The sequence below is a fragment of the Dasypus novemcinctus genome, chromosome 1 (assembly GCF_030445035.2).
Source record: "Dasypus novemcinctus isolate mDasNov1 chromosome 1, mDasNov1.1.hap2, whole genome shotgun sequence".
In the NCBI taxonomy this organism is placed as follows: domain Eukaryota; kingdom Metazoa; phylum Chordata; class Mammalia; order Cingulata; family Dasypodidae; genus Dasypus; species Dasypus novemcinctus.
Window position 1 is genome coordinate 170,622,623 of NC_080673.1, and position 17,641 is coordinate 170,640,263.

At 34.9% G+C, this 17,641-nt stretch overlaps 1 protein-coding gene across 13 annotated transcripts in view; it reads left to right on the forward strand.

Annotated features, from left to right (window-relative positions):
- Positions 1-17,641, forward strand: part of ARAP2 (ArfGAP with RhoGAP domain, ankyrin repeat and PH domain 2) — a 226,810-nt gene that overhangs the window by 119,082 nt on the left and 90,087 nt on the right. For all 13 annotated transcript variants that reach the window (XR_011649522.1, XR_011649516.1, XM_058299917.1 and 10 more), the window contains 4 exons: positions 14,096-14,240; positions 16,277-16,379; positions 17,126-17,324; positions 17,510-17,573. Coding sequence is in view for 11 of the 13 variants with exons in the window: in XM_058299917.1 (XP_058155900.1) it covers positions 14,096-14,240; positions 16,277-16,379; positions 17,126-17,324; positions 17,510-17,573 (511 nt within the window). In the remaining 2 variants the exon portion in view is untranslated. The remainder of the gene's footprint in view (positions 1-14,095; positions 14,241-16,276; positions 16,380-17,125; positions 17,325-17,509; positions 17,574-17,641) is intronic.

Below are 17,641 nucleotides of genomic sequence, written 5' to 3' on the forward strand. Positions count from 1 at the left end.
GTGTAAAACATTGTTCTAGGTACTTTAAATGAAATGATAGTAATCATAAAAATTCTCAAGGAAGTTGATATTATGCTAGTTTTCATTTGAAAAATAGGGTAGCTCTGTGTATTAGTCAGGGTTCTCTAGGGAAACAGAATCAACAAGAGATATCTGTCAATAGTATGTGATTTTATGAGTCTCTCACGTGACTGTTGGTATGCACAAGTCCAGGTTCTGCAGGTAAGCTGCAAACCAGGGGCTCCGATGAAAGTCCAGTGAACTTTCTTGAAAAGTTCTGGGAGTCGTTGGCTGTCCAAAGATGAGCTGGGAAATTCTTACTCGATGCTGGAGTCATTTCCCCTTTTAAGGCATTCAACTGATTGAATAAAGCGCCACTCATTGCTGATGGCAATCTCCTTGATGTAATTGTAATCAGCTATGATTTACCACTGCAGTAAAGTCAATGGTGACTAAAGTCGATAAATGCCCTTGTATTACAGTTAGTCCAGTGCTTGCTTGACCAAACAACTGGGCACAATTACCTGGCTGAGTTGACACAATAGCCTAACTGTCACACTCGGCACAAGGCAGAATTTTACCTGCTTATGTTATAATTGTTATTATAACACTTTGGCCTGCATCAAGGTATGAAGGCCAGGAGACACTAGGATGGCAGAGCATTTTTATCCTTTGAATTTAGATGTTTTTGGGTTTTTCAACAATTGGTTGAAATTTAATGGCCCCCCACAGCCTAATCAATAATAAAAAGCAAATTTTTCAGAGTTGTTTTCCTTTTCTTTCTGCTCCTATCACTGTTTAATCCTTAAGTAGTAGATAGCAATTTGATTAGGAGGAGGGAAAAAGTACCTGGATAATCTGTGAATTGACTGTACTAATGATTAAAATAATTGAATAGCAAGGCAATTAATTTACTTAAAAGTCACTTTACAGGGTTTTGGGAATATTTCTTTTAAATGGTAGGTGATCTTCACCCCTTTCAGACCACTTGACTTGTACAAGGTTGAAATAGTGAACTTTAAATACAACATTTTTCTTCCTAAAGCTTTTCTAAATAAAATTCATAAGCTTTCTGGAGACTAAAAATAATGTTATTTTTTAACATTTGTCATTATAATTTCTGTATACTTAAGAGTTTGCTTTCATGTTTTTTTTGAAATAAATTATTTTCCTTAATCACTTGAGGTCTAGGTTTGTGTTTTAAACTGCTGAACTAAATAGTTCTTTCCTTTTGTCTTTTAGAAATTGTGCAATTTTTTTGCTAAAATTTATTTCAAAGAGCAGAAACGGATGCCTTTTCTGCATACATAATTAGAGATATGTTTCATTTGGAACATTTCTTTTTCAAGTAATATGATGCTGAGCTTTTGTATTTTGACTGCGGCATGACAGAAATGACTCCATTGAAAATAATCATCTTGCAAACTATTCTTTGATTGCCTTTAATTCTTCCACCCAGTTTATGAGCAAGTTCTATCATTTCAAACTCAAAATTGATCTGCATTAGTTGGCTCCTCTCCATATCCACAGATACCATCCTACCACCGGTCAGAATCCTCTTCTGCCTATGCTGCAATGTCCTCCAATTTTTTTCTCCTTATATCTGCCCTAGCCTTCCTCCAAACCATTCTCCACAAAGCAACCTTTAAGATCTTAAAAAAATGTAAATCAGATAATTCAATTTCACTGCTTAAAGGCATTCAGTGGCTTCCCAATTTGGAATTTAACCTCATTATGGGCAAAATAACCTCTTTCCTCCTCACTTCTCCTTGCTCTTCTCTCTAGGCTCATGTACTGATAGTCTACACTTGTTTTCTCTCTGTTCTTGGACTGTTTTTTGTTCTTTATTGACTTTGTACTTTCTGTTCATTCTGTAAGAAGAGCCCTTCGCCTAGACTGGCTCCTTCTTATCTTTTAGTGATTAATTAAAATACCACCTAATCAGAGAGACCATTCTGACACCCTGCTAAAATGTGCCCCCACTTACAAAGCATAATGTTTATTCCCATCATCACACTACTTGCACCTAAAGGTGATCATCATATATTTGTTTCTCCTTTCCACTGGAGTCATTAATATTTTCTGGCCTGTTTAGGATTATCAAATCTTTGTTGCTTAAAATAGTATTGAAACATAGTAGCCACATGATAAATTTTCATTAAATAAATAAACATTTCTCTAATCAAATTACAACTAGTATAGTAATATGTCAAATGATACTATTTTGTTTTTGGTCTGGGTATAAAAAGATAATCACTGGCACAAAGCATATTTTGTTTAGAAAGAACCTACTTCAAAGTGAAGAAAATGTTGAACCATGCAAAAACATAAAGTTCTGGACTTATTTTCTTTTTATCCTTCAATATTCTGCAGTGGCAGTACTGCTCTTGAACATAAGCCTTATGGAAAAAAAATGAATTATTTGGACAGATTTAGAGATTAAAGTATGTTTGTCACCTTTGCCTCTCAAAGGCCAGCACCTGGACTGTACCACTCCATCAGTGCTTGGCAGATGGCCATAGAGCAAAATGATTAAAAGCAAAGGAAAAAGACTAAGAATAAAATGCATGCAGTCCTTTAGAGAGTTACAGAAGCTTCATATTGTCACTTCAGGTTTTCAGGATTTGAAGTTCTTCTAGCTTGTGGTTATAAAGACTGATCTGTATTTTTCTTTTTCTTTTTCTTTTTCTTTTTTTCTTCACAATTTAGTGTTCATGAAAAAGGAAGATTGATAGCTCTTGTTAAGTCTAAATATAGAGCTGAATAATAGCATCCTGGTAGTTTTCCCTTCCTTCCCCTCAACCATATTTTTCCCTTGGTATCTTTATCTTGAATTATTGACACAATATTTTGTTTTAAAAGAGAAAGTGGTTTATATGGTTTATTAGTAACTCTGTTTTGTTTGTTTATATTTAATTTCATAGATTAGCAATGAGGGATTTTGAAAATCTTTTGTTCTGTAGATGCCTGGCTTGTCCAGTTTAAAGATGTTTTTCTAAGTCTAAGAAATGTTTATATTAAATGAAAAGGATTCCTAATGTGTGTTCCTGATTTCAGTAGACTCTGAATACTGTCAGTTATATACTTTTTGGAGTTTAAGAAATTCTTCATCAGGAAACAATGCTTTAAAAATAATAGTTTCGCATTAATTCTCTCAGATTTATTGTGTGCCTATTTATTAGAAATTATGATTTATTCTCTCCCTAACACATTTTTTAAATGGACATATAATCTTCAAACACATAACAGTCATAGGCGGTATGTGCCTAAGAGGGTAACTTCTGGAACCTGACTATCTGGGTTCCACCCCTAATTCTGACATTAACTAACTTGTGTGGCCTTGGGAAAGTTATTTAATGCTCCAGGCTGTAGAAAGGATGAAAGGGAAGAGTATAATAATAAAACTGACCTAAAAGGGTTATTCTGAAGATCTAATAAATTACTATATATTAAGTCCTTAGAACAGTGATTGCCACATAAGTATGATGATGAAGTGAAGGAGGCAATGAAGGGGTTATATGTATACACAGCCTCTCTGTGTATAGCCTTTGAATTTAAGTTAGTCTTTGAATTAACAGTTAGCCTTTGTGTTTAGGTATGTTCCAAAGGCTGTAGTTGACAACCAAGGTACCAAATTATAGACTAGAAAATCACTCCATAAAAATATTTAAATAGGTCATCTCTTGGAGTTCTTTACCTGTACTTGGGTAAAACCCACAGTAATGTTTTTCTTCCCTGATCTAACATGAAGATTGAATAGAAAGAATGAAGAAATTGCTCTGCCCTCACACCAGTCCAACCACTTGGCACAATATACAAGTTCCAGTCTACCAAACAGTTGCATCCCAAGAGTCATTAATTTTGTGGCCCAAATGTGTTTCCAATGTACATCTCCTAGTATTTGATTAACACTAAGACTTCTTTTGTAGCTGAGAAGGTGTCAGGGAAGGTAATGTTAAATCTTAGTCAGGAGAGCATGTCTGAATATTGTCCAACCTCTTGCCCATTTTCATTCATAAAAATAAAACTAATAAGCAGTTATAGTAATGATAAGGCAGGACTAAATCTCCTCATATTTCCGACTTTTTTTTTTTTAAAGATTTATTTATATTTATTTATCTCCCCTCCCCCCCCCCCAGTTGTCTGTTCTCTATGTCTATTTGCTGCATCGTCTTTGTCTGCTTCTGTTGTTGTCAGCGGCACGGGAATCTGTATTTCTTTTTGGTTGCATCATCTAGTTGTGTCAGCTCTGTGTGTGCGGTGCCATTCTTAGGCAGGCTGCACTTTCTTTCACTCTGGGCGGCTCTCCTTACGGGGCGCACTCCTTGCGTGTGGGGCTCCCCTATGTAGGGGACACCCCTGTGTGGCAGGGCACTCCTTGTGCACATCAGCACTGCGCATGGGCAAGCTGCACATGGGTCAAGGAGGCCCAGGGTTTGAACTGCGGACCTCCCATGTGGTAGACGAACGCCCTAACCACTGGGTCAAGTCCGCCCATATTTCCGACTTAAAATAAGTTTGTACCCACCTTTTTAAGAAGATGTCATTTGTTTCTCACTAGAATGTACATATGTAAAAATTGCCTCCACATTTATTTTCTGCATAATCCACGTAAAACGTTTCATTTAAAACCTTCCAGTGGTTCCCTTTTGGTTTATTGAGAAAGGTACAATGTCTTGAACACCTGTCATGGAAGACTCCTGTGGCTTGGTTTCTGCAATCTTATTTTCCATTTTCTAACCTAATATATAATCTAACTCTCCAACCAAATAGTTTTCTGCGCTTTTCCCCTTACTATGACTTTCCTCACACTGTTCTTTTCCAGAATTATGGAATGATTGTAGCTCTGAATAAAATTTTTGCTACTTTAGGAACATGCATTTCATTCATAAAGGAAGATTTAAATAGTTATTTTTTAATTTTAATTTTTAAAAATTTTTTGAAGTATATCACTTATACATAAACATACATAAACAATAAGCATATAATAATAGTTATGAACCTACAAAACAAACATATATAACATCATACAGGACTCTTATAACTCACCCTGCCACTAATAACTTGCATTGTTCTTAAACATTTTTAACTAATGATTAAAGAGCATTGTCAAAATATTACTACTAACCAAAGTATTTTCCCCCAACCAATCCTATTATTATCTTTATATCATTTATATATGAACATACATATACAATTAAGTGTATAGTAAAAGTTGTGAACTTACAAAACAAACATGCATAACATCGTACAGGAGTCCCATAAATCAACCCTCCACCAACACCTTGCATTGTCATGAGATATTTGTTAGAAATTATGAAAGAATATTCTCAAAATCTTACACTAATCATAGTCCTTATCTTACATTTGGTGTGTTTTTCCCCCAACCCACCTTATTATTATTTTTTAAATATATTTTTTATAACAGAAGTTGTAAACTTATAAAACAATCATACACATGTGCAGAATTCCCAAACAATACCTCTCCATCAAGCCACCACAATGTGGTGTGTCATTTGCTGCAGATAAAATAATATCATCTGATTATTGCCGTGTCCATAGTGTACGTTTGGCTCACATTTTCCATACTGCCTCAGTATCAACACATCTTTTGCATAGATGCAAGAATATTATATTATTACTACTCACCACAGTCTAGGGTCAGTCCAGCTGTATTTTTCTCATGCTTCTCCACATTCCCAGCACCTACAGTAGTGATATACATTTGCTCTGTCTCAGAAAGGACACTCTTCCATCTGTACCATCAACCACAATTCTCATCCACCTCTTGGTTTACTGTGCTATCCAGTTCCTAGATTATTCTCTAGTATTCTGTCAATTGACATTTACATACCTAGACTACCATTTTCAGTCACATCCCCATTTATAAACTAGCTGTTACTGTGTGTTACCATCCACTCTGTACATTTCCACACTTTTACAGTAAAGCTAAATAAAACTTCTACATACATTGAACATCAGTAGTCCACTCAGTCCTCCTCTTACCTCCTTTAAGAATCCACAACCTACCACCAGGTCTTGAAGATATTTTCCAATAATTTATTGTAAAAGTTTTATGATTCTTGCTTTTATTTTTAATTTTTTGATCCATTTTGAGTTAATTTTTGTATAAGGTGTGAGGTAGGAGTCCTCTTTCCTTCTTTCAGCTATGGATATCCAATTCTTTCAGCACCATTTGTTGAATGGATTTTTCTGCCTGAGCTATGTGAGTTTGACAGGCTAGTCAAAAATCACTTGACCATACCTGTGAGGGTCTGTTTCTGAACCATCAGTTTGGTTCCATTGGTCTATTGTGTGTGTCTTTAGACTAGTACCATGCTGTTTTTACCACTATAGGTAGGTATTATGATTTAAAGTCTGGAGATGAGGGTTCACTTTTCCTTTTTATGATCTTTCTGTCTATTAAGTACTCCTACCCTTACAAATAAATTTAGTCATTGTGTTTCCAATTTTTTCTTTAATGCTGGTGGAATTTTTATTGGGATTGCATTAAATCTGTATATGAATTTGAGTAGAATTGATATTTTAATGATATTTAGTCTTCCAATCCATGAGCATGGAATGTTCTTCCAGTTATTTAGGGCTTTTTTGATTTGTTTTAACACTGAGTTGCAGTTTTCTGACTACAGGTGTGTCACATCATTGGTTAAGTTTATTCCTGACTATTTCAGTTTTATCTGTCATATTTTATTTTCACCACTCTTTTGACACTTTCAGTTACTTTTATTGAAATAATCTTCATTTCTAGACTCTCTTCCAGGCCCCTTTCTCCTGTCTTTTCTTTTCAGGCTCTAGCACACCGTTTAGTATTTCTTGAATATCTGGGCTCTTGCTTAGAAATTCTCTGTTTCTGTTTATCTGTGAATATTCTAACTTTGCGCTCATTTTTGAAAAATGGTCTTCCTGGATATAAGATTCTTTGCTGGAAGTTTTTCTCTTGTAGTATTTTAAATATATCAGACCACTGCTTCCTTGCCTCCATGGTTTCTGGTGAGAAATCAGCACTTAATCTTATTGGACATCCCTTATATGTGATGCATTGCCTTTCTCTTGCTGCTTTCAGAATTTTCTCTTTGTCTTTGGCCTTTGACATTCTGATAAATATGTGTCTCAGAGTTGGTCTATTTGGATTTTTTTGGATGGGAGTACATTGTGCTTCTTGAACAGGGATATCTATGTCCTTTATTAGGGTTGGAAAATTTTCTACCATTATTTCTTCAAATATTCCTTCTGCCCCTTTTCGCTATTCTTCTCCTTCTGGGACACCCATGACATGTATGTTTGCATGCCTTTTGCTGTCATTTAGTTCCCTGAGATCTTGTTCAATTTTTCCCATTCTTTTCTTCATCTGTTCTTTTGTATGTTCACTTTCAAAGCCCATTTCTTCAAGCTCACCAATCCTTTCTTCTGCCTCCTCAAATTTGCTATTATATGATTCAAATATTTTTTAAATTTCATTTATTGCACCTTTCATTCCCATAAGATCTGCTGTTTTTCCATGTATGCTTTCAAATTCTTTGTGCTCATCCAATGTCATCTTATTATCCTTAATCTCTTTAACATCTCATTGAATTTATTACGGAGATTTGTTTGAACATCTATGATTAGTTTTCTCAACTCCTTTATGTCATCTGGAGGCTTATCTTGTTATTTAACTGGACTATAGCCTTCTGTTTCTTGGTGTGGATTGTAATTTTTTGTTGGTGTCTTCACATCTGGCTTTCTAGAGTATTTTTTCTGGGTGCAGTTTTTCTTTTGAGTTTAGGGCTTCCTATCATCCCTTGCTGGTTGTGCAGTACAAGCCAAACATGTAGTTGGTGCTATAAGCTGTGGAGGCTAAAGCTGCCCTCATTGCACTAGGGACCAATGAAGCTTCTTTCAACTTTCTCCTTTGCTAGGGGTCACAGCTGTGTGGAATAATCAAAGTGCAGGCCTAGATTGTAGCTGCCCAGAGTAACTGATGAAGCTTCATGCCCCTTCCTCCCCTGCCTGTGTCAGGGGTGGAGCTGCAGGTGTGGCAGCAGTCTATGCAGTGCTGTTCCAAGATGACCGTGGTTGCCCTGGTAGACTTCTGATTTTCAGTCTATGCCAGCCAAAGTTACCTGCAGTTACCTGGATAGGCTGGTGCAGGGCTCCTCGTCCTTCTCCCTGCCAGAGGTGGGGCTGAAGCCTAGGCCAGGGCTGCAGGATGATCTGCTGAAAGAAAATGGCTCCTGCTGTCACTGAAAGTTTCAATCTGCCAGGCTTCCCCTCAGGCTGGGGGCAGAGTCAGAATGGTAGCTACTGGCCGCCTCCTTACTTGGGCTGATTCACACCCCAGCTGTTTCCAGCTGAGTCTACCAATCAGTAGCTGAAATCAGCAGCCAACCATTTCCTCCTCCCCTTTTTCTGGGAAATGGAGCTTCCAATTCCAGCCACAGAATAGTTCCTGGGGCAAGCTGTGCTGCCAGAGTAGAATCATCACCATCCTTTGTAGCTTGGTCGGTAATTTCCTAGGGAGACTCATGCAGGACCCTGCAGCTTCTTCCCTGCTGGAGGTGGCACTGGGGCCTAGGCTAGAGCTGCCATAGGATCTGGATGGAAAGAAGCTGGTCTCCACCAGCACTGTGATTTTCAGTCTGCCCAGCTTCCCCTCATACCAGGCATGGAGTTAAGGTGTACTTTATGATTTTTCTGTAAACCTACAACTGTTCTAATAAAAATTAATTAATCCCTGTTATTTAGGGAATCTGAAAATTTCAATTATTTTCTTCCTGTTATTTTTGCTCAATATTTTACCTTATTTCAAAGAGTTATTTGGTAAACTCTATTTAGACTTTGAAGTATGTCATTAAAAATACTGTACTATACTTTAGAAAATGACACATCTTTCAAAATTTAATTTTCACTTATTTGTCTCTTTCAGTAAGATATATATAATATGTCAGATTATTTGGTTTTTTGATGCTCAATTAATGGAGCTTCTTATTTTATTTTTTTAAGTATGAAATCCAAAAGAAATGAAGATAAATAACAAATTTTGCAATGCAATAACATATCATGTAAATTCATTCTGTCTTGTTGGCCTTCATCCCTTTTGTTTGAATTCTTTCACATTTATATTTTCTATGCATAAGGTTCAGTCAGGAAATCAGATAAATTCAGAGAGTAACATGGGTACTTTTGGCATGTGTAATAATGTAAAAACCATGAGAAGGCCTAGTTTAAAGAGTAAATAGATACTTTTTACTTACATAAAATTTTCAGAATTCAGTAAGAGTAAAACAAGCCTAAAGAGACTCATGTCTAAAATGACATGTTCTTCCCAGCCCTGCTGTCTCTCATTATACTCTCCTGTAGCAAATAAACATTGCATCTTTCTAGAAAGTACCCCAAATTTTATTACTAACTTAAAGGAGATAAAACATGTTTAGGCTTAGGATAGTCTGTCTTCCACTGTAAGCATGAAGTTAAAAAGTACCAGTTATTAATTTTTCCTCCTCTATTATCTCTACAGACAATAACTGTCATCTTTTTCTTAATCTCCATTTGATTAGTTAATTTTTTCTTAAATATAGGCCCATATTTATTATAATGGCCACTATTGAAAGAGGTTTTTAGTAACTTATATAGTTTACCTTATTTTCCAATGTAATATTCTTATTACAGAATTTATTAGCAGAATTAGCAGAATTTATTAGCAGAAATTAGCAGAATTTCATTTAGTGTATACATTGAAAGTAATGTCAATTCTATAATTACGTTTTTGTGGTTTGGCCCTATTTATATATGTATTTCTTTGACCCTTTCTGTTATGCTTGTTCATCAACCTTGGTCTATTCCCGGTTCTGGTTCATGAGCCCTTTCTCCACTTTATTTGTATTCCTGTTTTATCCCTAAGCATTCTTGTCGGCCCCAGGAACTGCTTACCTCTTTTGAAATTCAGTTCTACCTACACCCTTCAGCTTGGCTAGTCTCCTCTGTCCATTTTTTTACTGCTTCTGCTTCCAAATCTCTGAGATTGCTCAGAATTGCCAGTTTAAAGAACTGTTCATTTTGACTTTTCACAAATTCATGGATTTTTCTCCAATTTTGGTATAATGCGCTAATTGGTAATCCTAATGACTTTTTAAAAAATTTATTCATTCTATTTTCTTAAAAAAGATTTATATTAAACAAATGTCACATAAAAAAAATAGGGGGTTCCCATTTGCCCCACTCACCACACCTCCCACATTTCCCCACATTAACAACATCCTTCATTAGTGAGGTATATTCATTGTAATTGATGAGCACATTTTGGAGCATTGGCAGTAAGCATGTATTAAAGTTTACATTGTAGTTTATACTGTCTCCCACACAATTCTATAGTTTATGATAAGATTTATAATGGCTTGTTTTAAAAATCCAATTAATATTTTTAACAAAGCAATATGTGAACATAGTTTTAAAGGAAAACAAAAATTTGTTACCTGTATTTTCACTCACAGACATTATCCATTTGTCTTTGATAATTTTCTTTTTCATCCATGCTTTCTTTTCTTAGAAGCAATGTTAATTGGATGTTGCCCCTTAAAGATGATATGATTTTATCTTTTTTTCTAATTATAAGTTTTATTTTCTGGGAGAATTCTATTTCCAAGCTTTCTCTTGATTTTTTTTCAAAAAAGTTTTGCTGTATTTTTAATTAAATTTTAATTTAATTTTTAAAATTAAATTTATTAAAGTCTTTTTAAAGCATGCTGTACTTGTGTATGCAATATCTTCATTAAACTATCAGATATTGTAGATTTAAAATATATTTTATTACTTTGTTTTTGGTTTCTTTCATGTTGGAAGCTTTACTTTAAAAGGTTGGTATCAGTCATAAGACTGCACAATTCTCTTGCAGAGGGTATTGGAGTGAGGGTAAGTGATCCTGATTGTGTTTGACTGCAGCATTTTCTATCTAAATGTAGGAAGGGAATTAGGAATCTCATGGTTTAATAAGTACAACATCATGCAATCATTTTGATTCCATTATGGCACCTCACCCCTCTCCCCAGGCAATACTAGAGTCTCCCTGTCCAGAATCTTGCAGGTTACATTTTCCATTAGTTTCTACCTTGCACATGGTTGAGAAGGGGTTGTTGCCTAGTTGCTTAGCACAATGAATTATGTATACGCTTGCTTTCATATTTATATGTACATATGTATGTGTGTGTGTACACTTTATTTTAGCCCTACTTCTCATCCTGAACTTCCTAAGTTGTTAGCATCCTCTAAACCTTTCTCCAAATCTTTCGTATTATACAACATTGCTTACTTCTTATTCACTTTTTTGCATGTCCCTGAAGTATCCAGGTTTTTCCCTTCAGAAAAATCAGTCATTTCTTATGTCCTGTGTTCTCTTCTTTATTGTTTACTTCCTTTCGCATTTATGCATTTATCCCTTCAGTGTAATTCTTTTGAGGTTTGGGGAGGGAATGGAGATATACACCTGAGTTCATCCACCTGTGCTTAAAAGTAAGCGCCATTTTTTAAATTGGGTTATCTTTTTGTTAAGTTGAAGGATTTCTTTATATATTTCAGATATTATTGGATATGTGGTTTCCAAATATTTTCTACTATTGCGTAGGAAAGGTTTTGACAATGGAGGGTGGTGATGGTAGCACAACATTGTGAATATAATTAATAGCACTGAAATAATATAACTGAATGTAGTTAAAAGGGGAAATGTTAGGTTCTTCTTTTACAGGGGTGCCTGGTTGGTGCTGGAGGCATTATTAGAACTCATGGTCCTTTAAGGTCTAAGGATGCTCCAGTAAGGATATCCTGGGGAGAAGGATGAAGTGTTAGGGACAGTACCAGGGAAAGTTGTACCTAAGCCCAGCTTAAGGACCTTATGGATTAGTTGGTTCACAAATAAGTGGTGTTGGGCGCCATTATAGTTCATCTCCTTACCTCAGGATCTAACTGTATTTCTAGGACTTTTCTTTATTACCTTCTACTTCTGAGAAAGGAATGTTCATCCATGGTTCAGTTCAGTAAATATTTTTTTGTCCTTCTGCCATTTGCCTTAAAATAGCTAATGCCTTTATTTGAACTTACATTAATAGTATCCTTTCTTTTATTATACAAGTTATTGTTCTATCTTGACCAGTTCCACTTTCTCTAATTTAGTCTTTTTTTTTAAGATTTTAAAATTTTTTTAAAAATTTATTTCTCTCTCCTTCCCTTCCCCCTCCCCCCCAGTTGTCTGCTCTGTGTCCATTTGCTCTGTGTTCTTTTGTGACCGCTTCTATCCTTGTCAGCGGCATGGGGGAATCAGTGTCTCTCTTCTGTTGAGTCATCTTGTTGTGTCACCTCTTTGTGTGTGTGGTGCCATTCTTGGGCAGGCTGCACTTTCTTTCATGCTGGGTGGCTCTCCTTACGGGGCACACTCCTTGCACATGGGGCTCCCCTATGCAGGGGACACCCCTGCGTGGCAGGGCACTCCTTGCGTGCATTAGCACTGCACATGGGCCAGCTCCACATGGGTCAAGGAAGCCCGGGGTTTGAACCATGTGGTACCCATGTGGTAGGCAGACACGCTATCCATTGGACCAAGTCCGCTTCCCATCATTTAGTCTTAATATGCTACAGCCTAGCTTCTTTCAGCGCATTCTCAGTAAAGTGGCCAGTAATTCCTTTTACGGAGACTAACATAGTTATTTTTTTTCAGTCCTTACTTTATTAGAGCTCTTTGCTGTATTTAATATCAGTACTTGTTCCATTTTGAAATGCTTTTCTCCTTTTCTCTTTTATACACTGTCCTCTTCTTATTTGTTTCATAATTCTCATGAACCCTTCTACATCGATTACTATTATTCTTTATAAATTTAAATTCCCTAAGGTTTTTCTCTGGCTACTTTTTATGTTGAACTACAACCTGCATTTAAAGACTTTCTAATTATTAAACCCTTTCTTTGCTTCCAAGATGCAAATACTTTGTGGCAAAGAATGTATTGAGGGCAAATAGGTATTTCTTCTTAGATTTCCAACAGACCTACCTCTCATTTAGTGTATCTTAAAGGAAACATCACATGCACTAGAACTGTTTCTGTTTTCTTTTTTTTTTTTAATTAAAATGGGTTTCATTGCCTACCTTGTAATCATAGCTAAAAGTGTATTACTAATAAGTTCTCCCTTACTCCCTACATCCAATCAATGTGTTCTAGCTCCTTAAAACACACACCTGTGCAAGTATGCATTCTATCTCTACCAGCCCCACTTCTCTGCTCCCTACTTCCCTTCCCCCACTTTTTGTCCCTATTTCTACTGTTCTGCATTCAGCCCTTTTCATCTCACATTTAACTTTCAGCAACAGTGTCCTAACCTTGTCTCTGGCCTCACCCTCTCCCTCTCAAATCCATTCTTCACAGTCAGCTGTGTGTAACTTTCTAATCTGACTATATTCTTCTGCTGAAACCATTTCAGTGACTCTCTACCAAATACAAAATCAAGGCTCAGTAAACTTTTTCTGTTAAAGCCCCAATATTAAATATTTTAGGCTTTGTGGGCTAGATGGTCTCCTCGTAAGTAGTCATAGTCTCCCTTTTAGTGGAGAAGTAGCCATAGACCATCTGAAACAAATGGATATGGCTGTGTTTCAGTAAATCTTTATTTACAGAAATAAGCTTCTGGCAAGAGTAGCTCCCAGGCCATAGTATGCTGACTCCTATACAAGATGAATTTAGGTTCACTAAGAATGCATTAAGGGCACAGCAAGTTCTCCTCTCTTTTTTTGCATACTTACCTATAGCATCAGCCACAGTCTGACTTTTTAAACTTAGGTTTTTCCTCTTAATACTTTTTGTAGGCATTAGTTTTGACTTGCAGCAATCTCTGTGGATCTGCCTGTTCCCTGTTCACATATGCCATGGTTATTTTTGTTTTGCACCTCTCTTGCTACTCGATTGTAGGTTTTTTGAGAGCAGAGAGTGTGACAACTTTATATCTTATGCAATGATCACATTTTTTTAGTACAAATTAGGCATTTATTTAAATCAAGTTATTTAAATCCATGTTTTAAAAAATTATGTTATAGCTCAACTTTTTTTGTTTCTAAATTCAGAGACAAATAAAAAGTGGTGTGTTTTGGAAGGAGGCTTCTTGAGTTACTATGAAAATGATAAGTCTACCACACCTAATGGCACCATTAATATCAATGAAGTTATCTGCCTGGCTATACACAAAGAGGACATCTATTTGAATACTGGGTAGGTCAAGATTAAACAATTAAGAGGTGAAAAATATTTTCAGATATTTATCATACCAATTAACATAGATTTTGTTATTACTCCATTTCTTCAGTTGCTTTAGTATATAATGGTTTCTTGAAGTCTGCTCATTTTGCAACTTCTGAGTGATTCTTAAAGAATTCACTGAAAAGTGGGAAAGTTAAAACATTATACAAGGTAATATCAAAGGCTAACATATTTGCAGCTAAGCTTAAGTAAATTCATAGTGTTCTATTCTTGAATACAGTAATCCTATATTTTTTATGATTTATTCACTAAAGTAGTAGATATAATTGCAAATTCTATGCATTTTTCTGATGAAATCATGGTTAAGACCGATGTCAACCATAAGGGAGAATATTTGTTAATGATATGTTCACTTTAAAATAAAACCTTAAGGATATTTAATGGTTTATTGATACTAAATTCCTTAATGATCTACTTTGGTATTTAGATAGACTGAGAAAATTTGTCATTAAAAGAGTAAGCATTATTTACTATATTTGACTAACAAAATAATTTAATGGAATTTCTGCAAAGACTTTTAGTAATAGACCATCTGGGATATTTGATGTGAAAGGGTTTTTTCTCTCTCTTTTTAATAATGAAAAAGTACAATATTAATATCTAAAAAAACTTTTTATAGGAACATCATGTTTTAATAACTTTGTATGATAAAAGGAAGAGATTTACAAAGCTATGTTATTTACATAAAATTACTTGCAACATATTATTTTTAGGACATAATGACTAATAAAAACTAGTTGAAGTGAATATTGTTTTCTAGTAAATCTAATTGGCTTTTTTATTTATGTGAACAAAACTGATTATTGTTTTGTTATTATTTTAATCTTAATATTGCTTTTATTCCAGCTTAATACTCAATTTAACATGGCTTACCACACTCATTGTACTAAGTTTTTTAATGAGTAAATAAAATACAAATTAACTCTATGTTAATTTGTGTCAACATATAAACATATTCAAAATAAAACATTTTTGATGAAATATAACTGATATAAGCCAATGTGCAAAGGCAAGCATCTACAATGAACTGAGATTTAAAAAATTATTGCAGTCAGATTTTGAATTCCCTTAAGTAGTATTTTGTAGAATTCAAGCTCAGAATATAAACAGTGAGGAGTTATGCAAATTTGTATTTTAGGAGAGAGCTGGCAGAAGTGGTAAGGAAGATATTGGAAGAAGACCATAACTGATGAGAGTTTAACTTGAGAGAGAGATAATTAAAAAGAAAAGGAATCATGGATTGAGAGGAGCTTAGGGTTAAACCGAAAAGATTCAATAACTAATGAAAAGATGAGCTTACATTAAAGGAAAGAATAAATCAAATCTAAAGGTTTTGAGCTAATTGATGAGGAAGACAGTGATGTCTCTTAAGTTGGGTCATGAAGGAGATAAAGCAAGTTTGGAGTAAAAAAGAGGGAGAAGGAAGAAACTTTGCTATGAGGTATTCTGAATTTTTAGGTAATAGCAATATACACATTTAGCATGTTTCAGGAAATAACTTGAGTTGTGGATGAGGAACTCAGAAAGTCAGGACATGAAATATTACTCCAAATGTATCTATCATATGGGATAAGAAGAGATGACTCAAGGAAAATTTGTAAAGGAGAAAACAGGGTTATTTAGAGAACTGTTGATTGCATTGAAAAATAGGCCAGAGGAAATCTAGAAGAAGTAGTATGAGGAGGAGGAGGAGACAGAGAGCCCTTTGCTATACCAATTAACTGTTGAGTATCCAGGGCATTAGTAAAGTCATGTGCAAGAGAGATTAAATAACCAGAAGGATATTAGTTTTGTCTGAGTCAGTGTATTAGCACATTTGAATAAAGTTCAAATCATCAATAGAATATTAATACAGATAGACTGATTGATATCACTGCATTATCCCATTTTCCTAAGGAATTTAATTAAAATTTAGAACTTTGTGGGGTTTTTTGTTTTTATAAAAGCCAGACATAACTGGTGGTATCTTTTATTCATGTGTGCTGTAGGCCTATCTTTACCTTTGAGATCTACTTACCCTCAGAACGTGTATTTTTATTTGGAGCTGAAACAAGTCAAGCTCAAAGAAAATGGACAGAGGCAATAGCCAAGGTATTTAAATATTGTATTACTATCCTAAGTCAAAAGAAGATTCTTAACTTGAAGATTATAGATAAACTTCAGAGGTCCATCCATGACATTTTATACAAGATTCTGGGTAGAAGGTCAATATTTCATTAGATTTTTAAAATCATAGTCTGTGATTATACTGAGAGCCATTGAGTGTACACTTGGGATGGATTGTAGGGTGTGTGAGTAAAACTGCTTTTTAAAAAAAAGCTCATAGTCTAAAGAGGATAAGACTACCTTTCTAGAGCCTTAAGCAGAGAGTAAATTATTTTAGAACATCGAGAGATCACTCTTAAAATTAAGTAAATATTTTGATGGTTAAAATCTTTTCAATTCTCTAAAGTCATTTATGCATATGGCTTTTTATAGATTGATTCATAGTATGTCCAAAGAGGAAAGAAACAGATTAGATTAAAGACATAAATGGAGAAAAACATTGAAGATTGAGATTGTAAAAATGCCACAAATCAGTCAAGAGGAAGCCTTCTCTTTCAGCTCTCTACATATACAATAAAAATGTTTTAAAATGCTGCCATTTGGAAATGCCTTATTGCTGTTCAGTTTTAAGACTGATAGTAAGTTTCAATAATTGTTTTGAAATTCAGGTTAATTTATAAGTCTTTAAAATAGGAAAAGAAAATTAATGTTTTCCTCCACTATAATATGTAGATAGGCAAGGGACTTCTATTTTCACTGTCTTTATTACTTTTCTGTATTTGTTTTAACAGCATTTTGTTCCCTTTGTTGCTGAAAGCCTAACAGAAGCTGACTATGATTTGATTGGTCAACTCTTCTACAAGGACTGCCATGCCCTGGATCAGTGGAGAAGAGGCTGGTTTGCTATGGACAAATCTAGTTTGCGCTTTTGCCTTCAAACACAAGAAGCTCAGGAAGACAGAATGCATTTAAGGAGACTGCAAGAGCTAAGTAAGATGGCAATTCCTCTCTTTTGGACTCAGTTCTTTATGGTATATGAAAACTGTAGTTTTTAAATAAAGTTATGATGGCTCACTCCTGAACATATGACTAAGCATTATTAATAACTGTCTTTCTGGGTATTTAGTATAATATTTTAAAAATATGTCTTCATGCTTTTCTTCTCTTCCTGTCAGCATTCAGCACAATGGTTCAAAATGGGGAAAAATTGGATGTCCTGCTCTTGGTAGAAAAAGGGAGGTAAGTGATATATTTTTGTTTTTATTCTTTATCACAGTAACTGTTAGTGAGTATCATATTCTGTTTAT